This window comes from Schistocerca nitens, chromosome 2 (genome assembly GCF_023898315.1).
Source record: "Schistocerca nitens isolate TAMUIC-IGC-003100 chromosome 2, iqSchNite1.1, whole genome shotgun sequence".
Taxonomy (NCBI): domain Eukaryota; kingdom Metazoa; phylum Arthropoda; class Insecta; order Orthoptera; family Acrididae; genus Schistocerca; species Schistocerca nitens.
Window position 1 is genome coordinate 254,313,359 of NC_064615.1, and position 27,560 is coordinate 254,340,918.

The following is a 27,560-nucleotide window of genomic DNA, read 5'->3' on the forward strand; positions in this document are numbered from 1 at the left end:
TAGATCTGATATAATTAAATTTTCCTTGAGACATTTGAGTCTGACCTTTATCTACGACAATGTAGAATCTGAAGAAATGAATTAAAATATTTGCCACGGTTGGGGCTTGGACCCATGTCTCCTTGTTTACGAGGCATTTGTGCCAATGCCCTCGTTAACACAAAATTCAATCCACTTCAGCTTATTTTTCGCTTCTTAGATCGTCACTGTTAATTATATCAGATCTACAATATTGGAAATATTTACTTACGTAGCGATCGTACAACCTGCAGAAAAAATTTTGACAATTTCTTTGAAATTTTCCCCAGCTATTATCGAATTCGAAATTTTCTTATAAGGACGTCGGTATAGCGGCAGGTTATTGCTCAGTCACTGTAGCAGTCATCTCTAATATGACCAGTTGAACCCTTTATTAGCGAACCTATTTCCACTAATATGACTTTATGTGTTCTTGGTTTTGGAAAGATTGTATAGTATCATATTTTAAGCTGGTTAAGGCTAATTTATAGTGGCAGTCCCTTTTTTGAAAACAGTAACAGACCGGTGGTCTAGAAATGGCAGAACATATAAAATGATCTAAATTGGGCACGACAGTTAAATAACATCGAACTTGATCATGCTGCGAATGTGAGGGAAGGCACTGAGTAAAATGCTGGATGTGCTACCCAAGGTTCACGTGACACACGGACAATGAGATGCAGTAGAAATGAACGATTCTAGCAGATGAAGTGACATGCAGATAATTACATCTAAGGCGATATTACGGCGACTGGAGCATAACCAAAGCAGTCCGCAGGGAAATGCAAAACAGATTACTAATAAACTCTTTCATTCGAAACTTTTCATTTGTGACAAAAGTTGAGTTTATGATTGTGACTCTGAAACTATGCGGTCGCAGTTGGTAGGCGCTGCTTTAGCCCTGCCAAAAAGTGCTCAACGTGAGAAGAACGCGATTAAATCCATGAATTCCAAGTGTATTGCTCATACGACAGCGATCGTTGAAACTGGAAACCCAATAGTTGGTGTATCAAGCTACACTGCACAATATTCGGCTAAAGCGTACACTAAGTTTAGAGTAATGGTGCAGGCACGAAATGAATCATTTACATATGAGGTATCAGCATAATTTGTTCATCATGTTGAAGTTATGGCAGATGTGATCCTAGTATTCACATCATTGTTCGACATATGTTTCTAACTCACGGGATGCTTAATACGCAACAGAGTTTAATGATTAATAAACAAACTCTCCCGTAATACTAAACTGAAGCACTACAAGACAGTCATCCATCGTGAAGCCTTATATGCATCAGAATGTTAAATACTCAGTAGGAAGGGACTGACTGAAAAGCTCGAAATCCAGGAGAGAGATAATGAGGAAGATACTGGGGCCAGTCAACGAAGGCGACAATTACGAAAGGCGTCCCAACCGAGAGCTCTACGAGTACTTTGAAAGAGTCACGGATGTAGCTAGGAAAAGATATCTAGAATTTTATGGACACGTTTACAGGATGCATCGTGACAGATTGACCAACCAGCGTCTCTGTTTCTAGCAATAGAGGGAGACCAAGTCACCATGGTTAATGGAAGTGGAGAAAGATCTCCAATAACTGGGAATAACAGAAGGAAACCTGAAGGATCGGAGAATACTCAGGAATAAGCTTAGACAAAGGAGGTTCCAGGACAGACTACCAAGAAAGAAGACTGGTGCCCTCTGGACACAGGAGAGGAAGGAACAACACAGTCAGAGGATGTGTAACTACTGGGCAAACGTCAAAGCCCACTCCAAACGCAATAGTTAAATGTCGTGGTCCTTAGTTGGACTATACGAAATAAGAAGAAGAAACAAAGCTACACAAACATTCCAGATAGGTTTCTGATACAATGGCAGGATTCCAGAATGGCCTAAAGTAATCATTAACCTTTTGCTGACCTATCTGTTGTATATGACACCGTGTCGCTCGATGGATTCTTGCAGAACGCTTTTTCAGGGACAACATTGACCACAGCAGAAGCAAATCATTCATACGAGGGTTATTCGAAAAGAAAGGAACGATCGGTCACGAAATGGAAATCACAGTGAAAATGCGATGAAGTTCTGCACAGGTGTGTTGGTCAGTGTCTCTAGTATTCCGGTCGATCACGTTACGTCGTTCTTTTTAGTTCTGAGCACACAGGGAGCACATAAAGATACCTAAAACATTAGGATCTCCCGCCAAGAAGGAGGGCCTGGTGAGGAATTTCGCCTGAAGCTATGCAAATTTATCAATGTCGGAAACGTGATGATACGCATTTTTCCTGCTTAGACGAGGCATCACAACAACGTTTCACCAGGCAACGCCGGTCAACTGCTGTTTTTGTATAAGAAATCGGTTGGAAACTTTCCTTATGTCAGCACGTTGTAGGTGTCGCCACCGGCGCCAACCGTGCGTATCACAGCATCTTCTTCCTGTCTGTTAAGTTTCGCATCTGTAGCACGTCATCTTCGTGATGCAGAAATTTTAATCTCCAATAGTGTATATATCGGGCGTCTGCTCTTTCGGACGTGTCCTCCGATCTACAAAGGACAAACGCCCTCCTATTTCGAAATGCTGGTTGTTTGTACATATGCTCAGGTTCACATTAGAGCTACAAAGAGTAATTGAAGTACACACCGGAAAATCACAAAAGCCTTCGTAGACCAGAATATCTATTGTACCAAAGAATGTTGTTGAATCAGGTAACCATGAAGTCTTCAGAAACAAAATTTTATCTACTGTAGTACGAACGGTTGTATAGAGAAGCCACAGAAATACACACTAGCCACTCACAAAGGAATTAACGACATTAGCTGCCGGAAGGCACTGATTTTAGTCAGTGGAAAAAGTTGACAATTAGTGCAAGTCCGGGATTGTGAGCACAGCCTGAATAATCACCTTTCGCACCGCAGATCTCTGCGAGATGTGCACTAAGAGAGTTTGTGATGTTCTGGAAGGTACTGACAGGGATGTGGTGCCATGCCGACTACAGCGCCGTCGCCAGCTGTGCCAGAATTCTCGCTTGAGGAGGCATAGCTCTAACAGCCGGATCGAGCTGATCCTACAGATTCTCGTTTGGAGGTCGGGGGAGTACGGTAGACTTATCTGGTAGATGTCATTGTGCCAAGGAAAAACAAACTGCATGTAGGGGTGGACACAGTCCTCGAAGAAGGATGCATACTTCTGTTGATCCAGATTGACGAGATCACTCAAGGAATGCCACGAAAACATTCCCCGGACCATAACGCTCCGACCATTGTTCCAGGTCTTTTGCATTCAAACGTTTTCACACCGTACACGTTAACGGCCATCTGTCCTACGGATCATACACTCCTGGAAATGGAAAAAAGAACACATTGACACCGGTGTGTCAGACCCACCATACTTGCTCCGGACACTGCGAGAGGGCTGTACAAGCAATGATCACACGCACGGCACAGCGGACACACCAGGAACCGCGGTGTTGGCCGTCGAATGGCGCTAGCTGCGCAGCATTTGTGCACCGCCGCCGTCAGTGTCAGCCAGTTTGCCGTGGCATACGGAGCTCCATCGCATTCTTTAACACTGGTAGCATGCCGAGACAGCGTGGACGTGAACCGTATGTGCAGTTGACGGACTGAGCGAGGGCGTATAGTGGGCATGCGGGAGGCCGGGTGGACGTACCGCCGAATTGCTCAACACGTGGGGCGTGAGGTCTCCACAGTACATCGATGTTGTCGCCAGTGGTCGGCGGAAGGTGCACGTGCCCGTCGACCTGGGACCGGACCGCAGCGACGCACGGATGCACGCCAAGACTGTAGGATCCTAAGCAGTGCCGTAGGGGACCGCACCGCCACTTCCCAGCAAATTAGGGACACTGTTGCTCCTGGGGTATCGGCGAGGACCATTCGCAACCGTCTCCATGAAGCTGGGCTACGGTCCCGCACACCGTTAGGCCGTCTTCCGCTCACGCCCCAACATCGTGCAGCCCGCCTCCAGTGGTGTCGCGACAGGCGTGAATGGAGGGACGAATGGAGACGTGTCGTCTTCAGCGATGAGAGTCGCTTCTGCCTTGGTGCCAATGATGGTCGTATGCGTGTTTGGCGCCGTGCAGGTGAGCGCCACAATCAGGACTGCATACGACCGAGGCACACAGGGCCAACACCCGGCATCATGGTGTGGGGAGCGATCTCCTACACTGGCCGTACACCACTGGTGATCGTCGAGGGGACACTGAATAGTGCACGGTATATCCAAACCGTCATCGAACCCATCGTTCTACCATTCCTAGACCGGCAAGGGAACTTGCTGTTCCAACAGGACAATGCACGTCCGCATGTATCCCGTGCCACCCAACGTGCTCTAGAAGGTGTAAGTCAACTACCCTGGCCAGCAAGATCTCCGGATCTGTCCCCCATTGAGCATGTTTGGGACTGGATGAAGCGTCGTCTCACGCGGTCTGCACGTCCAGCACGAACCCTGGTCCAACTGAGGCGCCAGGTGGAAATGGCATGGCAAGCCGTTCCACAGGACTACATCCAGCATCTCTACGATCGTCTCCATGGGAGAATAGCAGCCTGCATTGCTGCGGAAGGTGGATATACACTGTACTAGTGCCGAGATTGTGCATGCTCTGTTGCCTGTGTCTATGTGCCTGCGGTTCTGTCAGTGTGATCATGTGATGTATCTGACGCCAGGAATGTGTCAATAAAGTTTCCCCTTCCTGGGACAATGAATTCACGGTGTTCTTATTTCAATTTCCAGGACTGTAAAATGTGATTCATCTGAGAAGGCCATCTGTCGTCACTTAGTCCTCATCCAGCTGCAGTATTAGCGGGCAACTTCCAGTCTTTGTAACCGATGAATATCAGTATGTGTGCATGAACTAGGCGCCTGCCATCTAGGCCCAAAAGCAGCAATGTTAGCTAAACTGTCGTTGACGAGAAACTACTGGTAGCTCAATGGTTCATCTGGCGGACAGCTGCTCAAGAGTTGCACTTCCATTCGCCTGGACACATCTCGCCAGGCGTCGTTCACCTCTGTCATCTAACGCCCGTGTTGTACCACACTTGCCTAGGCACCGGTATTATACAGTGCCATTATGCCGTGCACGATATGCTTTGACCACAGAGACACGCAAACAGCTAACAAACTTATCCGTTTCGGAAATGCTTCCACCCGTGGTCCGAAAGCCAATGATCACAGCCTTTTGGACGTGAGATAAATCGCTCCGTTTCCACTTTACGACAACGACAACAGTTTTTTTCTGCACCCGTCAGCCCCCTACCCCACTCCCCGTAACACGCTTTATGTACCCTCCACTGCTGGTACTGCCGCCTGCCGTCTCTGAGTGGTCACTGCACGGTGACGCTGAACATAGGTGGTGGTCGCAATGTGTCTGCATCGTTTATAAACATGGGCACTGATTCCATAGAAAAGAAGGCATCAGACTTATTGACACATACAGTGGACCTGTATATTGAGCAAGCAGTAAAGGAAACAAAAGAAAAATTCGCAGTAGTAATTAAAACCCACGGAGAAGAAATAAAATCTTTGAGGTTTGCCGGTGACATTGTAATTCTGCCAGTGACAGCTAAGGTCCTGGAAGAGCAGTTGAACGGAATGGACAGTGTCTTGAAAGGAGGATATAAGATGAACATCAACAAAAGCAAAACGAGGATAATGGAATGTAGTCGAATTAAGTCGGGTGATGCTGAGGGAATTACATTAGGAAAGGATACAAAGTAGTAAATGAGTTTTGCTATTTGGGGAGTAAAATAGCTGATGATGGTCGAAGTAAAGAGGATATAAAATATAGACTGGCAATGGCGAGAAAAGCGTTTCTGAAGAAGAGAAATTTGTTGACATCGAGTATAGATTTAAATGTCAGGAGCCCGCATCTCGTGGTCGTGCGGTAGCGTTCTCGCTTCCCACGCCCGGGTTCCATGTTCGATTCCCGGCGGGGTCAGGGATTTTCTCTGCCTCGTGATGGCTGGGTGTTGTGTGATGTCCTTAGGTTAGTTAGGTTTAAGTAATTCTAAGTTCTAGGGGACTGATGACCATAGATGTTAAGTCCCATGGTGCTCAGAGCCATTTTCAATGTCAGGAGGTCATTTCTGAAAGTATTTGTGTGGAGTGTAGCCATGTATGGAAGTGAAACATGGACGACAAATAGTTTAGACAAGAAGAGAAGTTTTCGAAATGTGGTGCTACAGAAGAATGCAGAAGATTAGATGGATAGACCACATAACTAATGAGGAGGTACTAAATAGAATAGGAGAGAAGAGAAATTTGTGGCCCAACTTGAGTAAAAGAAGGGATCGGTTGATAGGACATGTTCTGAGGCATCAAGGGATCGCCAATTTAGTACTGGAGGGCAGCGTGGAGGGTAAAAATCATAGAGGGAGACCAAGAGATGAATATACTAAGCAGATTCAGAAGGATGTAGGTTGTAGTAGGTACTGCGAGATGAAGAAGATTGCACAGGATAGAGTAGCATGGAGAGCTGCATCAAACCGGAACACCAACAGCAACAGTGGATCTACAGAATCGACAGATAAGTTTTATCTTTCACAGACGACAGCTAGATATACACTCCTGGAAATGGAAAAAAGAACACATTGACGCCGGTGTGTCAGACCCACCATACTTGCTCCGGACACTGCGAGAGGGCTGTACAAGCAATGATCACACGCACGGCACAGCGGACACACCAGGAACCGCGGTGTTGGCCGTCGAATGGCGCTAGCTGCGCAGCATTTGTGCACCGCCGCCGTCAGTGTCAGCCAGTTTGCCGTGGCATACGGAGCTCCATCGCAGTCTTTAACACTGGTAGCATGCCGCGACAGCGTGGACGTGAACCGTATGTGCAGTTGACGGACTTTGAGCGAGGGCGTATAGTGGGCATGCGGGAGGCCGGGTGGACGTACCGCCGAATTGCTCAACACGTGGGGCGTGAGGTCTCCACAGTACATCGATGTTGTCGCCAGTGGTCGGCGGAAGGTGCACGTGCCCGTCGACCTGGGACCGGACCGCAGCGACGCACGGATGCACGCCAAGACCGTAGGATCCTACGCAGTGCCGTAGGGGACCGCACCGCCACTTCCCAGCAAATTAGAGACACTGTTGCTCCTGGGGTATCGGCGAGGACCATTCGCAACCGTCTCCATGAAGCTGGGCTACGGTCCCGCACACCGTTAGGCCGTCTTCCGCTCACGCCCCAACATCGTGCAGCCCGCCTCCAGTGGTGTCGCGACAGGCGTGAATGGAGGGACGAATGGAGACGTGTCGTCTTCAGCGATGAGAGTCGCTTCTGCCTTGGTGCCAATGATGGTCGTATGCGTGTTTGGCGCCGTGCAGGTGAGCGCCACAATCAGGACTGCATACGACCGAGGCACACAGGGCCAACACCCGGCATCATGGTGTGGGGAGCGATCTCCTACACTGGCCGTACACCACTGGTGATCGTCGAGGGGACACTGAATAGTGCACGGTACATCCAAACCGTCATCGAACCCATCGTTCTACCATTCCTAGACCGGCAAGGGAACTTGCTGTTCCAACAGGACAATGCACGTCCGCATGTATCCCGTGCCACCCAACGTGCTCTAGAAGGTGTAAGTCAACTACCCTGGCCAGCAAGATCTCCGGATCTGTCCCCCACTGAGCATGTTTGGGACTGGATGAAGCGTCGTCTCACGCGGTCTGCACGTCCAGCACGAACGCTGGTCCAACTGAGGCGCCAGGTGGAAATGGAATGGCAAGCCGTTCCACAGGACTACATCCAGCATCTCTACGATCGTCTCCATGGGAGAATAGCAGCCTGCATTGCTGCGAAAGGTGGATATACACTGTACTAGTGCCGACATTGTGCATGCTCTGTTGCCTGTGTCTATGTGCCTGTGGTTCTTTCAGTGTGATCATGTGATGTATCTGACCCCAGGAATGTGTCAATAAAGTTTCCCCTTCCTGGGACAATGAATTCATGGTGTTCTTATTTCAATTTCCAGGAGTGTAGTTAAATTCTATCTTTAACAAGGATTGTATGTCCTGTTCAAGTGTAAATCTGTACCACTCCACTGCCCTTTTCCCGGTGTTTATGTCGTTCTCCGACGCCCGATCCGTCGGTCTGCAAGACTCAGCGGGACCAGGAATAGCTCTGAAGATGACCAACGCAGATCTGGACGAAACGTCTGGCGCGAAAGGGTTTCATAGATCACGGTCGTACGATCCGGAAGATACAGCAACAATATTAGCTACAAGCTCATAGAAGATGTAACATCCCCTAACGTATCTCTAGTCTTAGTGCTCCAGGATGCCGAATACCGTGCCCATTATGGCAACGCATCTTACTAATAAGATAGATGCCCGCCGGCATAACTTCTTATTATTAGAATAACTGAGAAGTGGGCTTCTACGCCGTGGCTGCACATCTTAACGACGCACTACCATAATTTAGATGGCACGAAGCATCTGTACAGGAAGTGAAAACGGTGGACCCGACACGTCCAAAGGATCTTATTATCTACTCGTATTGCGTCCTAAATGACATTCTTCAAAACACGTTTAAGGTAAGAAACTAAGCGAGGCACGGCATGAAAAATAATTTTAAGGCCAGGAGAAAATTATACCAGATCTCAACAACAATAAATCAATCAAGTGTCATTAACCCCGCAGTTAAACTATGGAAGTTCAATGCGATACGCACTGCGCGTACTAGAATCAACTGACTACGTATAGGCCATGGCAGAGGCAGTGCTGTAATGTGCAAAATAACGGGGAATCTACAACTCTCCTGCTTGTGAATGGCATTAGTGAACAAAATGTGAAATACGCTGTCAAGAAATGCTCTCATCGGGAATATGCTATAATGAATCCAGACACACGAGACGCCACCCCTTTGGCACTAGATGACTGCGCTCGAAGCGTGCAAATGGTGGTTTCACATGTCTTCTTTTTCCCTTATTGTAGACATCTGTTGCTACACCACACCCTAAATACACTACAAACCATTAAAATTGCTACACCACGAAGATGACGTGCTACAGGCGCGAAATTTAACCGACAGGAAGAAGATGCTGTGATACGCAAATGATTAGCTTTTCAGAGCATTCACACAAGGTTGGCGCCGGTGGCAAAATACATAAACAGCAGTTGACCGGCGTTGCCTGGTAAACGTTGTTGTGATGCCTCGTGTACGGAGCAGAAATGTGTACCATCACGTTTCCGACTTTGATAAAGGTCGGATTGTAGAATATCGCGATTGCGGTTTATCGTATCGCGACATTGCGGCTCGCGTTGGTCGAGATCCAATGACTGTTAACAGAATATGGAATCGGTGGGTTCAGGAGGGTAATACGGAACGCCATGCTGGATCCCAACGGCTTCGTATCACTAGCAGTTGAGATGACAGGCATCTTATCCCCATGGCTGCAACGGATCGTGTAGCCACGTCTCGATCCCCGAGTCAACAGAAGGGGACGTTTGCAAGACAACAACCTCTCTGCACGAACAGTTCGACGACGTTTGCAGCAGCATGGACTATCAGCTCAGAGACCATGGCTGCAGTTACCATTGACGCTGCATCGCAACAGGAGCGCCTGCGATGGTGTACTCAAGGACGAACCTGGGTGTACGAAAGGCAAAACGTCATTTTTTCGGATGAATTCAGGTTCTGTTTACAGCATCACGATGGTCGCATCCGTGTTTGGTGAGATGGCGGTGAACGCACATTGGAAGCGTGTATTCGTCATCGCCATACTGGCGTATCACCCGGGGTGATGGTATGGGGTGCCATTGGTTACACGTCTCTGTCACCTCTTGTTCGCATTGACGGCACTTTCAACAGTGGAAGTTACATTTCAGAAGTGTTACGATCCGTGGTTCTACCCATCATTCGATCCCTGCGAAACCCTACATTTCAGCAGGATAATGCACGACCTCATGTTGCAGGTCGTGTACGGGCCTTTCTGGATACAGAAAACGTTCGACTGCTGCCCTGGCCAGCACACTCTCCAGATCGCTCACCAATTGAAAACGACTGGTCAATGGTGGCCGAGCAACTGGCTCGTCACAATACGCCAGTCACTAGTCTTGATGTACTGTGGTATCGTGTTGAAGCTGCATGGGGAGCTGTACCTGTACGCGCCATCCAATCTCTGTTTGACTCAATGCCCAGGCGTATCAAGGCCGTTATTACGACCAGAGGTGGTTGTTCTGGATACTGATTTCTCAGGATCTATGCACCCAAATTGCGTGAAAATGTAATCACATGTCAGTTCTATTATTATATATTTGTCCAATGAATACCCGTCTATCATCTGCATTTCTTCTTGGTGTAGCAATTTTAATGGCCAGTAGTGTAAATAAATATCTGTGTCCTGCTCCTCTGATACACGTGGGAATTCACAAAAATAAATCCTGCTTTTGAAAATTCTTTATCGGCAGCATTAGAACAACTGCAAGCTTCTTGAAATGGAATACATTGCCTAAAGTGTTTCGGGAATAAGTGTCGTAAGAGCTATTCTACGCTTAACACGTTCAGCAGAATGAGCTGCGTGCTATTACTTTATTTTCCCTAAGATAAAAATGAATTTAAGGGTGTGTGTATGTAAGTAAAGTTAGGAACTCAACCACAAAGTAGTGTCCATAAAATCTGACACGAAATACCATGGGGCATGTAAGTAGCAGCACAGTCTCTGAGCAGTGCTAAGAGAATTATGTGAAGTTGGTGTAGCATTTCGAACTTTTGGCATATTGCTTTAAATACAGTTTGGATGAATATGGAATTCTTTACCATCCTCTCTTTCCTATTCAAATTAGTTTCAGCTTGATTTTCTAACGAGACCTTCACTTTTGATCTCATGCCTGCGAAAATCACGGCACAATGAAAGAATTAACAGACAAATATATCAAATACTACATTAGGTTTCAGGTATAATATCTGTAATGCAGATAGAGAAGCAAATTTTATTTAATGGTAGACTTCCGATTCAGACATTTTGAGTGCACATGGTTGTCAATCATTTCAAGAACATCCAGTAAAGGCTGTTTCATGTCTATTCATGAATTCCATCAGCTGTTTGAGTATCATACAGTGTAAGAGGTTACTGCCTCTTCTATTCTTCGCCGTAATTTTAAGTTCTTACTTTTCTTACTGTAAAAGCTATAAAGAAGTCCATATATTGCTGTTGGTGAGGTCTGGGAGGCTAATGATACGAGAATGGCCTTACAGTCACGCCCACTTATGTATCACCATCATTTTCATGTCCCACTATTGTTTGCATTTATAGTAAATTGTGTTTAATTCAACGATACGTTCAAGATGTGCCAGTTTTTCTTCGCCCAGAGCACATTTTCTGCCCACACTTTCTTTTTCATATTTGTACTTCTGCCGATATTTTATTTCTGTCTACTTACTCTCAGTATTTCTGCGTATTTCATGAGTTACTCTATCTGAATAGCTACCAATTCCATTAACTCTTTTCTTCACACTCTCACACATTGCCATGATATCTCAGACACTCAGCACACTCACACATACTTCCTCACACTCCCACAAACTTCAGCACATTTCCACACACTTCCATACAATCCCACAAACTCCAACACAATGCCACACACTTCCACCCACTCCAACACGGCCACGAACACTCCTGCACATACTCACATACCCTCGTATATCACTTGCACACATGAACACATGCACACTCGCGCGCGCGCGCACACACACATCCACACTCGTGCACACACTTACAGTCTTGCACTCTCGCACTCACACTCGCAGTGACATTCACAGTCCCAGTCCAATCCCTTTCGTTTCCATTCCTATTCACCATTTCCTTTTTGTTATCCTTTGAATTAAGATTTGAAGAAAAATTTACTCCAGTACAATTTTTACTGCATGTAACATTTGTGACTTCCTGTCACTGTGACTTCGTGTCCCAACTAGCATTCCGTCGTTTATTGCAACCTGTCTTTTCTCACACTTTCCAGTGCTAGAGAAAATCTACAAAGTGGGCACTTCGGAACCCTGTCGACTATAAAACAATTCCTTCGGCCGAATCACAGAGATCCGGATGTAGGGTAGAGAGATTCCCAGTTGTGGATATTTCGGGGTGAATTTCCAGTTCTAGCGTTTGCCTTACAATTAAAGGAAATTTCCCGATGAACTGGGCTGGAAGTGTTTGGAGGTATCCGCATCTGGAATGATAGTGCCTACTGTACATGTGAAGCTTGCTTCACGAATTTGCTGTTGCCAGCTAATAAAAATGTCAGATTTACACGGAAAGAAACGTCTGCAACATGGTACAATTTAATCAATTTGACGATTGACTCTTCTACTAATGAATTCCTGCTGTCACCTATCTCTTATTACGCCAAGATATGTTTCAGTAATACCCGAAAATGAAAATTACCCTCAATGCAATGTTAAAACTTTTACCCGCAGAGAAATCAAGATTTTCCTGGAATACTGAATTAACAAACTGTCTTTTCAACACTTACGGAAAACGTTTTATAAAACTGGCATGAAGATAAACTCAAGCATTAACAAGATGAACTGTTAATTAGACGTTTTGTCTATGACAAGTTCATTAAGGACTGAGAACTTCACCATTCAGCAGTGGTAAAAAAATAATTTTCTCGTGTCATTCCTTGCTGAATCATCCTGGCATCTGCCTTAAGGATTTAGGAAAACCATTGACATACCAAATGAAGTTCTGTGGTTTACTTTATACTCCAGGAAAGAACAATTTTTGAAACGTATCTAGAAAACAATCTTACGGCCATTTTTCCCTTATTTGAATACAATTACCACACAACACGGCACACATAGAAAGAAGCTGATTTTGGCTTCTTTGGCCCTTATCAATGATCATTATGAACGGGCTATGGTCGCCAGATTCCACAAGTAGTCTTGCTCGAGTAAAGGACGGCCCACAATCTGTCGTAGTTTACAATGAGCATAATTTTCACTCTTGGGAATTTCGATCCTAATGAACTATCCTAGAGTCTTTTGTGGTTCTCACATACGCGTAGTAACACTCCACATACATGAAAATGATTCATTACTGACGATGAAAACATTTGGAAAGTCTTTTTAATTCACAAACATACGCAAGCCATGGTATTTACGCTTTATACTAGTCTTCACAATTCGGATCCAACTGCAAGCATTTCCTTACGATTACACGTGCATAACTGGAACAGCTAATTAGCAGCCAGAAGATTTCTGGCGGCTGGGTATCAAATCTCGTGTCACACGTATTACCTACTCTTCAGTCTTCGCTGCCGCTCAGTCTTCCTTTTCCAGTGATTTCAAAGTGTCGATGTGCTCTAGTCATTTTTTTTCACATATTTCTTGGTCGATTGCGCGGAGAATTTCCTCAGTTATTATCATAAGAGTCCACATAGTGTTTTAAATATTTCTGCAACATCAGATTTCAAATGCTTCGAGTCCCTTGTTTTCCCATTTTCCCAATGAACATGATTCGCTTCCGTACAGAGCTGCGTTACAGAAGCTCAGCCTCAGAAATTTCCTCTCCAAATTAGATCCTGCGTTGTTAGTAGTCTGCATGCCTTAGCAAGGTATTCTCTCTTTGCCTGTGCTATTCCGCTTCTTATATACTATTGGTTTCGCTTGTCCTGCAATGTTCCGGATCCGGTATGGCAGAATTCTTTCACATCATTTAATGTATGGATCCCAATTTCGATGTCAAGTTTATCACCATTCTGATTTCCGTGGTGCCCAGTACATTCGCCCTTCTTCGGTATACTCCCATCGTGAGTCCGGTAGACATTTTTTCTATTCAGCCTGTCCTTCATCACTTCCTCGCTTTGACGGAGGATAGCAATGTCATCAGCGAACCTTGCCATTATGTCTTTCCGCCCTGAGTTTCAATCCCACTGCTGAAACGTTGTTTTACTTCTGTTATTGCTTCTACAGTGTGTAAGTTGAACAGTAGAGGAGTTTTGTCGTGGTATTCCATTCTTATTGTTCCCTCTTGGCTCTTATACATGTCTTATATTACCCATCTTTCACTATAGCTTATATATATTTTCTGAATATTTTAAACATCTTGCTCCATTTTCCATCGTCGAATGCTTTTTCAGAATAGTTAAAGGCTTCATAAGTCTTGCCATTTTTATCAAGCGCAGTGTCAGAAGTGTCCGTGAGGTGTCTTTACTTTCCTAAATCCAAAGTGATCGTCATCTAACTGGAAGTCAATTCTCTTTCACATTCTTCTGTATGATATTCTAGTCAACAACTTTTACCGCATGGTCTGCTAAACTGCTTGTGTGATACTTCTTCTTTGATTTATTCAGGTGTGGGTAGATGATATTCATCCGAAAGGACAAGGTATAACATGCCTTACGATATAACTGCCATGGTGCTAGAGAGCATAAACTGTATTTGGAGAGAGATATTGAAAGGTATATACAAACAATAGAGAACATTGGATCTCGAGATAGGTCTAATAAATGTCAGAATTTAGACGCGAAAACCGATATCATCTACATAGAAGGGGTGCTACAAAAAACCTGAATTATTTTTTAAAAGCTATGTATTTTCAAATCGTTTACAAAACAATCATATCCCTTTCCAAATACTCGCCATTACAGTAAATACGTTTGTCTCACCGGTGTGTCCACTATTCGAAACATTTTTGTAGTCACTTTAGAAATGGCTGACAGCTCCTTCCTCGTTTTTTTCCCTTGACTTCTTCATTATTGTCAAATCCGTGTCGTTTCATGCCCCTTTTCATGCGTGGAAATAAGAAAAAATCGCACAGAGCCAGGTCAGGCGAATAGGTTGCGTGGGGCAGCTGAACCATGCCACTTTCTCCAAAAACTGTGTAACAGAGATGGGTGCGTGTGCAGGTGCGTTAGTAGCAACCCTTTTCATTCCCAAATCTTCCGTTAAAATTCGTTGAACCGAGCTCCAAGATAACTCACTAATCTCTAGCAGTCGATCAATTGTCTGTCAACGGTCTGTGAGCACAAGCTCTCCATTTTTCAATAGTTTCGTCGATTCTGGCAGCTGATGGACGTCCAGAACGAGGTTCGTCATCAATCGACATGTCACCATTTTTAAATCGAGCAAACCACTCGCACACTTGAGTTTTTCCCATAAATTCATCTTGGTAAGTTGTTTTCAACATTAAAAAAGTTACAGCAGCATTTTTACCGAGTAGGAAACAAAATTTTACAGCTGAAAGATTTTTAGTTAAATTTACCACTATAAAAAACGAAACAGTAACAAAACAGTGGTAGCAAAAACAACGACTGCAAATGAACAGAACTAGCCAGGTCGACAACACACGAGGCTCTGAACTGGCAATGAGATACGCTGTACACGCCTAGCGGTAGAAATGGGTACTAAACAAGCTCCGCTCGTGACAATGTTATTCCCTTTTTTTCCACACCTTTATGGATGAGGATGGAACAACTCAATACTGAGCCTACTGTGAACAGTAAACGACATAAGAGAGCTACCTTTGTGCTTGGAACTTGTCACCTGTACGTCTCGAGCTTTACGCAGCAGTATAACTGGAATCATCATTATTCCCTTGCAGAGTTGAGTCATCATTGAACTTAACTTCTAGGTAGAACAGTAAATATAAAAAACTCGATATTCTTCTAGTACAGTCATAATTCTAAACAGTTGCGCTGATTTCGACCTCTCCTTGATGAAGTCTGGTTTCATATTGTCTCCAGATTTTCTTCAAGTGCGAGAAGAAAAAACTAAGACATATCTGAGGGCTTTAAATAGAGAGCTGAGAGTTGTAAATAAGCACATATAATGTCACTGTTGGTCTAATGAGAAGCCAACATATTAAAGAGCTGATGGTAGTGAAACAAATGGTAAGGCTGTGGACCGCTGAAGCTTGATGTTTCACTTCAAAATGAGTCATACCTGCGAGTTATTTAAAGACGTATTCTAGTAAGGCATTGTTACGAGGACGAACGTACTCGTGAAGTGAAAGAGTAAGACCGACCTCGTCGAGTAGTATACAAGAAAGCTAGTGCAGTGTGAAAGACCTGAGTAGAATCCACCAAATAAGCGGGTGTAGCGGCAAGCTGGAAGCGTGTTTGTGATTATGTCTTCGGTGAAGATGTTTGTGCCGTTCGTGGCACCTGTTGTATGACGCTGTAGTCAGAACTTTACTGCCGTGTGTATTTAGTGTTCCTGTTACCGCTGTTGTGTTCGGAGTGTGAGTAGACGAGATGAATGCATGGTGCTGGTGCTTGTAGTGTGGTTGTGTAGTTGTGTAGTGTGTAGTGTGTAGCGTGCTCGGCGTGCCGGACTCGCCTGCAGGGAGAAGCGCCTGTGAGCCACCTTGCGGCCGCCGCGCCGCTTGGAGATGTGTGGGTTGTCGGCGCGGATCGTCTTGTTCTTCAGGATCTCCAGCTGCGTGTACAGCCGCTTCAGCTCCGCCTGCAACACGCGGCCGCCGAAGCACGTTCAGAGCTGCAACTGGGGAAAACACAGTAGTAAACGTGTCACCGACACAGCGCACACTCAGGTTACGTCAAAGTGGAGGATGGCTGTGTACGTAACAGAGCAAGGTGGGATTATCCCGCTTGTTTTTATACCACTCCATTTGCCAATTTTCTTTTTTTCCTTTTCCGAGCTCTTTACATTACTAATCCATATAGGGCGTTAGGAGTGTAAGTACAGATATTTATGTTGGTGACTCAGGAAGTGTACTGAACAACATTACATCAATATTTACTACATAAATTATTACGAGTAGTTTGCTCTTGGATTGGTTAGTACAGGTGGCACAAGCAAGCCATTAAAGTTGGTTTTCCCCTGGGCAGCAGATCAGGTATTGAAGTGTCGATGCGTGGAGACAAACGGACAGTCTATACTGAAAGGCGTAGTCCACTTTACGGTGCAGTTATGACCGTGCAGAAAACATTAGGTTGTAAATTAAGTGATGTTTATGCGCGAAGTCTTTTAGTTGCAGAGAAAAAACAGTGTACACACAGAAGTTGGCACACATTAACGTGCAGATGATCACAAATCTCGACCTATGCCTCTAACACACTAAATTCTTATTAGGGCGGAATTTCATTAAACTTCACTATTCACATTGTAGTTTACCGATTGCTGGTGATCATACTATATTCTGTTTTTATTGAAAAACTTTATTTAAAGAAATATTCATAACTTAGTGCAAGTGCTTCGGACCATAATTTTACTACAAATTGTTTATTTCAAGATGGAAATAGCTTACTTAAAAGCACCAGTTCCCCATGTTACAATAAACGTTTTACTTTTTGCGAGAGCTTAATATTTCGCAAGTTATTCGTATTCAAAATTTTCGTGTTCCAGAATGTTCCTGTCTTAAGGCGTAATACTTCCCCAAATTCAGTGCCGTAGTTTTATAGCACTGAGTTTTCTGTGTCTGAAAACGTGTACTTTCACTAGAATAAGATGCTATTTACTTAATCATTGAAATTAAAAAATTACTCTCTCCAGAAAATTCATAGCGAACTTTGTTGACCCCCATACTCTTTAAAATTTCACTCTCATTAGGTAGTACCTTTTAATTTGTCATTCCCTAATTTCACAGTTTTTGATTAAACAAACATACTTTAATGCATACCTTTCTTGCCTTTATTTTTCCTGTCCTATTCATATCTGAAATGGAATAGCTTAGTGTTTTATCAGTTTGTAAGTTCTGTAATGCGAGCTTCTGTTAATAGGCACAATGTACAAAGTAATAACTAGTCCGCAGTTGGTATTCAGTTGCTAAGGTCGCTATGTGAGTTTCTGGTAGTCAGAATGTATAAATCTATGTCAGTCACAAGTTATCAGTCATTAGTAAATATCTTGTAGTCGGTAGTGAATCGTGGTTGGGCACTAAGTGTAACTGCCACGTAAATTTCGTAACGAGTCTCCAACATTACTACTAATTTGTTGATTATTGCCACTAGTGCACTGTTTGAAAATTCTCAGCTTGCTGATCTATGCTAAGATATCGATGCTCAGTTAGTTTGTAAAGCTGATCATCGAACAAAACTATGTGTTAATAAATGTGAAGAGAAATGAAAACTTAATTCTACAGTGTTTTGTACATCTTTTAGTAACACTTAATCATAATCAATAAACACTGGAAAGAGTTTAAGGCAAACATTCTACGAGATTTAATGGGGCAGATGTGTATGAAAAAGGGTAATAAGTTACAAATAGTAGCTCTTTTACTAGCTTAGTATTTCAATTTCTTTTGCACACTGCCCCACAGATTAAATCAGTTGGTAACTCTGGAATGTGGCATCAAAGAATTAAGCTATAAGAGAATTGCCACTAGCCTTTACTACCTAGAAAAGAAAGAAGTAATTTCTACTGCTGCTCATGTCTAAGTATAACAGCGAACCAACCTTCCTAACAGCTGGTGAAAATTCAGTGCACTTAGTGACAAGTGATGATGATACATTCGTTCGGTGATGCATAGTAACGTTACCGTCAAAACATACGGGCACGTCACGACTGTCTCTGACTGTCTTACGTAGATAAGGAGAACTTGAGAATTACCATTATTTTTTATGCATAGTTTGTAGTGGGTTTGTAGCTATAATGCTTTTAGGTTGATGACGTTTGAGACAAAATATGGAACCTCCGGTAATATTCTGATGAATCCAACACTTTGCAGAAGTGAAATCTTATAGCTAAGCTTGCGGCCAAAGGTTACACAACTTGCAGCCGTTTACCGGCTGTGAGAATTATTATTATTGCGCAGTAATGTAACGAGACAATGAAGCCACTATTCATTTTGTGTGACACTGGCTTCAATGAGTGGATGGGCAGGACCCGTTGCGAGGGGTTGAGAGTTTTCTGGAGAGTTCGTGTTTAGTGTTGAGAATTTGAAGGTAGGAAGGAAGGAAGATTAAGGATTAACGTCCCGTTGACACCGAGATCATTAGAGAAGGAATGTTTCAAGTATGGAAAGGAAATCGGCGTGCCCTTTCCAAGGTACCATCCCGACATTTGCCAAGAGCGATTTAGGGAAGTCACGAAGACTTAAACCTGGATGGCCGGAAGCGGATTTGAGAATTTGTGACTTCCGATTGAGAAGATAAGTATCCAACGATTCTCTTTGTTACTTGTAGGGTTTTAGTACAACTCTGAACTGGAGGGAAGGTTTAGTAGCTATTTTGATTCAGGTTGTAATGAATGTCGTCATTAGCGAATGGCTCAAATGGCTCTGAGCGCTATGGGACTCAACTGCTGAGGTCATTAGTCCCCTAGAACTTAGAACTAGTTACACCTAACTAACCTAAGGACATCACACACATCCATGCCCGAGGCAGGATTCGAACCTGTGACCGTAGCGGTCTCGCGGTTCCAGACTGCAGCGCCAGAACCGCGCGGCCACTACGGGCGGCCATTAGCGAATGGATATTATGAATGATTAATACTGAGGTGATAATACGCTGATCAGCCACAACGTCATCACCATCTACCTAATAGCCGGTATGACCACCTTTCGCACGGGTAACAGCGGCGACCCGTCGTGGCGTGGAACCAAAGAGGCCTGGAGGGAGCTGGTACCACATGTCAACACATAGGTCACCTAATTCCCGTAAATTACGTTGAGGTGGTGATGAGCTCAGATCTCACATTCAGTCACATCCAAGATGCATTCAATCGGATTCAGATATGGCGAATTGGGGGGTCACAACATCAATTGGAACTCGCACCCCTGCATCACACTCCTTACTTTGTGACGTGACGCATTATTTTGTTGAAAAATGCCACTGCCGTCGGGAAGCATGATCGTCATGAAGAAGTGTACGTGGTCTGCAACCAGTGTACGATTCTCCTTGGCAGCATGGTCCCTTGCACGTGATCGACTGGACCCATCTATGCCCACGTGAATGTTTCCCAGAGTCCCCGGCAGCTTGTCTCCGTCCCGCAGTAAAGGTGTTCCCCTTAAAGACTACGGATTCGCGCCCTCCCATCGGCATGATGGAGAAGCTATTGGGATTCATCAGACCATGCAACGCTCTGTCACTGCGCCAACGTCCAGTGCCGGTGGTCGTGTGCCCATTTCAGCCGTAGTTACTGATGTGGTGTTAACATTGGCACATGCCTGGGTCGTCGGCTGCGGAGGTCCCCCGTAAGGAGAGTTCGGCGCACCATGTATTCAGACACACTTGTACTCTGCCCAGCATTAGTTTGATGTTAGTTCCACCACAGTTCGCCGCCTGTCCAGCCTGTCCAGCCTACGACGTCCGACATGTACAATGAGGGGAAGCCATCCAACCCCACGACGTCTGGACATGGTTTCACCTTGGTGCTGAAGACAGTCACCACAGCACTCCTCGAACACTCGACGAGTCGTGCAGTTTCCGAAACGCTCGTTCCGAGCCTTCGGGCCATCACAATGTGCCCTCGATGAAACTCAGATAGATCGTGCGCCTTCGCCATTCTGCACACGGAAAGCACGCTCACTTATACTACATTCAGCGTGCGTGTGACAGACTAGCTGTCATCCCTCGTCAGGTGACACTGATGTCGCCTGGACGGGCTTCCATCGATAGTAGGTCGGTGGTCATAATATTCTGGCTGATCAGCGTATCCCCTACATCGAAAGGAAGTTGGCCGTTTACTGAGGAACGATTTTAGCAAATGTAGTGCCAAAACATGAAGAGCACTTTCATTGTTTCATTAGCTAGTTCCTGGCACCATAAAAGTATAATGTAGGCTGGTAATCTGGTTAGATGTGAAGCTAACGCGTAAGGTGATGAAGCACTATTTTTTTGTAGTAAGAAAGTGACATCTTCGGGTGGAGGCTGGGCTGTAAGCCGCAATCACATGTCCCAGCTGGAGACTGAAGGAAGTAGTAAACTACGATTAGAAATAAGAGCACGTACGCTTCCGTGGCTGGCGTCACTTTAATTAAAATTCATAAACGTGACGTATTCGTGCCGTGAGAATCGGTAAATGTATTGATATTTAAGATAATTCTTATTTATTGTTCAGTGTCAGTTGCGCGCTTTTAATTATATTACGTTTGTCCATCACTCAACACCAGTTTCAGATCGTGGTAGTTGCGTCAGCAAGCCGCCTTCTCTACTCAGAACCACATATCAGAGTACTTTGTTGTGTGGTTTCAAGTAGACAAATGATTCAAATGGCTCCGAGCACTATGGGACTTAACTGCTGAGGTCATCAGTCCCCTAGGACTTAGAACTACTTAAACCTAACTAACCTAAAGACATCAAACACATCCATGCCCGAGGCAGGATTCGAAGCTGCGACCATAGCGGTCGCGCGGTTCCTGACTGTAGCGCCTAGAACCGCTCGCCCACTCCGGCCGACTCCGAGTAGACAAGACAAATACTCTGACGTATGGTCCTGGGTAGACAAGATGGGTTGTTGACGCAATTTCTTAGATCTGAAGATGATCCTGAGTGATCGAAACATGTAATTTAATTAAAAATGTGGTACTGAGACTGAATAATAAACAAGAATTACCGTAAATCATTAAAAGCCGTGTAGCTGCACTGCCGTGTCTTCTTAGGCTTGAAATGCTAAAAGACTAGAGTAACCGAGATTTCGGCCGGGTAGCAGTTGCCTTCCTCAGGGCAAAAACTATGTAGCGAGGAAGGTCGCTGCAAGATGGCGGGAACGTTGTTTACTCTAGTACTTTAGCACTTAACTATATCGAAGATGCTCCGGAAGACAAGGAACCCAGCATCAGCCTGGGTGCCCGCTGCCAGCTGGGTATCGCGCAGGAGAAGAGCAGCCTGGATTTTACACGACGCTTGTTTTTGGAATCCATGTCGATTTCTACATAGGATATTTTCGGTCTCCAGAAACGTCGCGATAAGACGCGAGCATCAGTCAGGCAGGAATTGCACTGAAGTTAAAATCTTCTGGGTTATTAGGCCGCGTCATGTTTCTTCTAAAATGATCGACGTTTCGACCCCTCTGCTGGTGTTCTAGCAGTAGTGGACACCAGAAGATCCTGAGAAAGATCCCAGGAGAGGGGTCGAAAAGTCGATCATTTTAGAAGAAACATGACGCGGCCTAATAACCCAGAACATTTTAACGTCAGTGACAACGGCCACGAAAGCCTGCAGACTTCAGGAATTGCACTGTTTGGCGCATGGGCGCCGAGTGGACCGCGGCAGTGGACCGGAGCTGCACAGTGCACAGTGGCGGAGACTCACCCGTATGTCGTCGGGGTTCATGTCGGCCAGGTTGATCTCGGCCAGGTCGGCGTCGGTGGGGACGCCGTCCACCGGCCGGAAGGCGTCGAGCGGCAGGCGCGCCGACAGCTCCTGAGCCAGGCACTGCCCGCGGCTCGCCGACCGCCGCTGCTCGTACCACAGCTGCAGCACCAGGACACCGCACTTGTCGCGACGCTCCAACAGACCCCAGAGCAGACTCACTCTCGTTCAACATGGGATTACACAGCCAACCGGTTGCAGATTACTGTTCGGTATATTGGCCTAGGTTTCGACACCTACTAAAGGTGCCTCCATCGGAATGAAATTTTGATAAATCGTAAAATTGCCATTGCGAAAAGCTATGGTCCGATTTTAGACCAACTATTCTCAAGTCAAACATAAAATAAAATGTTTCTGACTTGAGCGTAGCTGCTCTACAATCCGTCCATTGCTTTTTCACAACGTAATTATCCGATTTATCAAAATTTCGTTCTCATGAAGACACCTTTAGTAGGTGTCGAAATATATGTCAATCTACCAAACAGTAATTAACAACCGGTTTGGCCAAATAATTGAGCCTTTTTCAGAAGATATATCTGAATCAATAATTTTTCTATCAGGGCATGGTCTAGAAATGAAACTAAAACAACCTGAATACGCATAGTCACATTTTAAAAATGCGGTGCATAATTACTAAGTCAACACCAACACTTAAGCTCTGGCATGCGCCTCGTCTGCATGGACGCCGTGCGGTGGGCCTCGGGAGCTCAATTATTTAGGCTGAAACCTAGGTAAAGGTTGGTTTCATTACCGCAATCGAGGCTGATAGTTTCTTATATAATAAAAAAAAGACTTTAGTCGGTAGTCCACATATATTGCATTAAATGACTACTGGTTTCGGTACCATTTACCAGCATCAGGACACCCATTCGCTTACTCAAGTATGATTGGCATATACTCACACACTCAACAGCGAAAGAGGTACTCACTCCACAGAACGTGAGTTCCACTGTAGACTAAAGCAAACAAGATTCTTTTAAGATACAGCAATAAGGAATAGCGCAGTAGGCAGTACAGTTGAAGAGGAATGGACGTCTCTAAAAATGGCCATCACAGAAGTTGGGAAGGAAAACATAGGTACAAAGAAGGTAGCTGCGAAGAAACCATGGGTAACAGAAGAAATACTTCAGTTGATTGATGAAAGGACGGAGTACAAACATGTCCCGGGAAAATCAGGAATACAGAAATACAAGTCGCTGAGGAATGAAATAAATAGGAAGTGCAGGGAAGCTAAGAAGAAATGGCTGCAGGAAAAATGTGAAGACATCGAAAAATATATGATTGTCGGAAGGACAGACTCAGCATACAGGAAAGTCAAAACAACCTTTGGTGACATTAAAAAAAGCAACGGTGCTAACATTAAGAGTGCAACGGGAATTCCACTGTTAAATGCAGAGGAGAGAGCAGATAGGTGGAAATAATACATTGAAAGCCTCTATGAGGGTCTGATGTGATAGAAGAAGAAACAGGAGCCGATTTAGAAGAGATAGGGGATCCAGTATTAGAATCGGAATTTAAAAGAGCTTTGGAGGACTTACGGTCAAATAAGGCAGAAGGGATAGATAACATTCCATCAGAATTTCTAAAATCATTGGGGGAAGTGGCAACAAAACGACTATTCACGTTGGTGTGTAAAATATATGAGTCTGGCGACATACCATCTGATTTTCGGAAAAGCATCAACCACACAATTCCGAAGACGGCAAGAGCTGACAAGTGCGAGAATTATTGCACAATCAGCTTAACAGCTCATGCATCGAAGCTGCTTACAAGAATAATATACAGAAGAATGGAAAAGAAAATTGAGAATGCGCTAGGTGACGATCAGTTTGGCTTTAGGAAAAGTAAAGGGACGAGAGAGGCAATTCTGACGTTACGGCTAATAATGGAAGCAAGACTAAAGAAAAATCAGGACACCTTCATAGGATTTGTCGACCTGGAAAAAGCGTTCGACAATATAAAATGGTGCAAGCTGTTCGAGATTCTGAAAAAAGTAGGGGTAAGCTATAGGGAGAGACGGGTCATATACAATATGTACAACAACCAAGAGGGAATAATAAGAGTGGACGATCAAGAACGAAGTGCTCGTATTAAGAAGGGTGTAAGACAAGGCTGTAGCCTTTCGCCCCTACTCTTCAGTCTGTACATCGAGGAAGCAATGATGGAAATAAAAGAAAGGTTCAGGAGTGGAATTTAAATACAAGGTGAAAGGATATCAATGATACGATTCGCTGATGACATTGCTATCCTGAGTGAAAGTGAAGAAGAATTAAATGATCTGCTGAACGGAATGAACAGTCTAATGAGTACAGAGTATGGTTTGAGAGTAAATCGGAGAAAGACGAAGGTAATGAGAAGTAGTAGAAATGAGAACAGCGAGAAACTTAACATCAGGATTGATGGCCACGATGTCAATGATGTTAAGGAATTCTGCTACCTAGGCAGTAAAATAACCAGTGAGGGACGGAGCAAGGAGGACATCAAAAGCAGACTCGCTATGGCAATAAAGGCATTTCTGGCCAAGAGAAGTCTACTAATATCAAATACCGGTCTTAATTTGAGGAAGAAATTTCTGAGGATGTATGTCTGGAGTACAGCATTGTATGGTAGTGAAACATGGACTGTGGGAAAACCGGAACAGAAGAGAATCGAAGCATTTGAGATGTGGTGCTATAGACGAATGTTGAAAATTAGGTGGACTGATAAGGTAAGGAATGAGGAGGTTCTACGCAGAATCGGAGAGGAAAGGAATATGTGGAAAACACTGATAAGGAGAAGGGACAGGATGATAGGACATCTGCTAAGACATGAGGGAATGACTTCCATGGTACTAGAGGGCGCTGTAAAGGGCAAAAACTGTAGAGGAAGACAGAGATTGGAATACGTCAAGCAAATAATTAAGAACGTAGGTTGCAAGTGCTACTCTGAGATGAAGAGGTTAGCACAGGAAAGGAATTCGTGGCGGACCGCATCAAACCAGTCAGTAGACTGACGACGAAAAAAAAAAAAAAATCATGATCTCCGAACATTGTCTATTCATCCTGCCTCTGACACATCATATTCTACAAATTATAATGCCCCTCACTTACGTTAGTAAAAAAAAAGACATATATAATGACCCACACACACACAAACACACACAAACACACACACACACACACACACACACGTTCCAATAATACAGAGTGGGACAAAGGAAAGTGCCCCAGATGACAGACAAGATTAGACGTGAATGTATGCCTATAACCACACTCGTTGACGCGCACACCACGTGTACACCTGCCACATGACCCACACCGGTTCAGAGCGTAGTGAGGGCTGTGTCAGTGTAAGAGCAGCTGCGCCAAGGGACGATGGTACTCACAGTGGAGCAGCGGTTGTTCGTGGTGGAAAGTTACGTGCAAAAAAGTCGTGGAACCTTTGTTGCCAGTTGTTTTCTGAGTCGGTTAGTGGTGTCAAAATGGCAGAAAAGACGTTCTATACAACGCTTAGTCCGAAAATACCGTCAGACAGGGTCTTTTTTGAACGAGTCAAAACACACCGTGAAACGTGCCCGACACACCAGAAAATGTAGCTGCAGTTCACCAGAAAATGCTTCAGAATCCTACCAAATCAACGCGACGTCTGTCGCAAGAGACCGGCATATCGCGTCGATCACGCGGAAGACTGCGCCATCTAGACCTATCGAGTGCATTAAAACCAGCAGATGCTCCTCAGCGCTTCCAGTTTTATGAGTTGCTCTTCAGCGAGATAACAGTGAATGACTTCGGTATGCAACCTGTTCATTATGTCTGTTGACGCCTGGTTTTGTCTGAGTCGTTATGTTGCAAGTGGGGCTGTTTAGGTTTTTATGTTGGTAACGCCACGTAGCGCTCTGTATGAAAATCACTGACTGTGCTGTGTGCAGTCTGTGTATGGTTTGCATTGTTGGAATATTCGCTATTGTAGTGTTGTGCAGTTGGATGTGAACAGCACGTAGCGTTGCGCAGTTGGAGGTGAGCCGCCAGCAGTGGTGGACGTGGGGAGAGAGATGGCAGAGTTTTGAGAGCGGACGATCTGGACGTGTGTCCGTCAGAAAAAGGAAATTTGTAAGACTGCATGTCATGAACTGATATATGACTTTTGAACACTATTAAGATAAATACATTGTTTGTTCCCCATCAAAATATATTATTTGCTAACTATGCCTATCAGTAGTTAGTGCCTTCAGTAGTTAGAATCTTTTATTTAGCTGGCAATATTGGCGCTCGCTGTATTGCAGTAGTTCGAGTAACGACAACTTTTGTGAGGTAAGTGATTCATGAAAGGTATAGGTTATTGCTAGTCAGGGCCATTCTTTTATAGGGATTATTGAAAGTCAGATTGCGTTGCGCTAGAAATATTGTGTGTCAGTTCAGTGTTGATCAGAATAAGTAAAGAGAGAAATGTCTGAGTACGTTCAATTTTGCTCAGCTGTTTGAAAATCAAATAACGTAAGAGGTTTACCAGCACTGTCATTCTTAATTTTTCTAAGGGGATGTTTCAATGTCAACTCACAGGATCACAGGTTCTGGGCAGCGCAGAATCCGCATAACTTCCACGAAACACCAACACAAGATCAGAAGGAAGGGTTTTGTTGTTCAGTGTCTACGCACCGCACTATTGGTCCCATTATCTTTCATCAGGCGCTGACTTCGGCGCTTTAGATTCCAAACATTTTGTAACCATTTAAGGCAGAACTAACATAGGAGGAAAAGCCCTATAATTACTTCCTACAGGATGGAGCAGCTGGCCATACAGGCGGTCTAACCTTGCAGCACATTTGCACAATCACCATACGTGACAGAGTGTTAGCAGAGGCCAGTCTGGTAACGGCCCTATCCGGCCACCCAGGTCACCTGATGTGTCACTGCGCGAATAATTTGTGTAGGAATCCCTCAAATCTAAGGTGTATCGCAACAACCCTCATAGTCTTCAAGAGCTGCAGCAGAACATTTCGGATGAGACTGCAGTGATTGCAGCAGTCCAACTTCGATCCGCCTTCATCAACTTGCTGACCAGGGCCCAAAAGTGCCAAGAGATAAATGGTCACCACTTTCAACATCTGCTACAGGCAGATTAGTACTGTATTTCCTTTCCTCTGCTGTGTTCTTTTTCCCCTTGAACTCTGCTCTCAGGGCCACTTTTATTTGGTCCACCCTGTATTATTCAGTTCTTAGATTAGTATACCGGATGTCTCTGCTAAGAGGCATTTTCTCCGGTGTTCCGGCAGACATTTGTAATTTCGGTTTTGCATTATGTAGCAGGAGTAGACTCAAGCAATTACTGCTCATCACC

General features: G+C 44.6%; 1 protein-coding gene across 1 annotated transcript in view; it reads right to left on the minus strand.

The window, feature by feature from the left end:
- The window catches only part of LOC126234961 (probable G-protein coupled receptor 158), a 375,069-nt gene that overhangs the window by 63,088 nt on the left and 284,421 nt on the right, over positions 1 to 27,560 (minus strand). The window contains exons 9-10 of the mRNA XM_049943700.1: positions 22,185 to 22,346; positions 16,309 to 16,434 (exon numbers count right to left, since the gene is read on the minus strand). Coding sequence (XP_049799657.1) covers positions 16,309 to 16,434; positions 22,185 to 22,346 — 288 coding nt within the window. The remainder of the gene's footprint in view (positions 1 to 16,308; positions 16,435 to 22,184; positions 22,347 to 27,560) is intronic.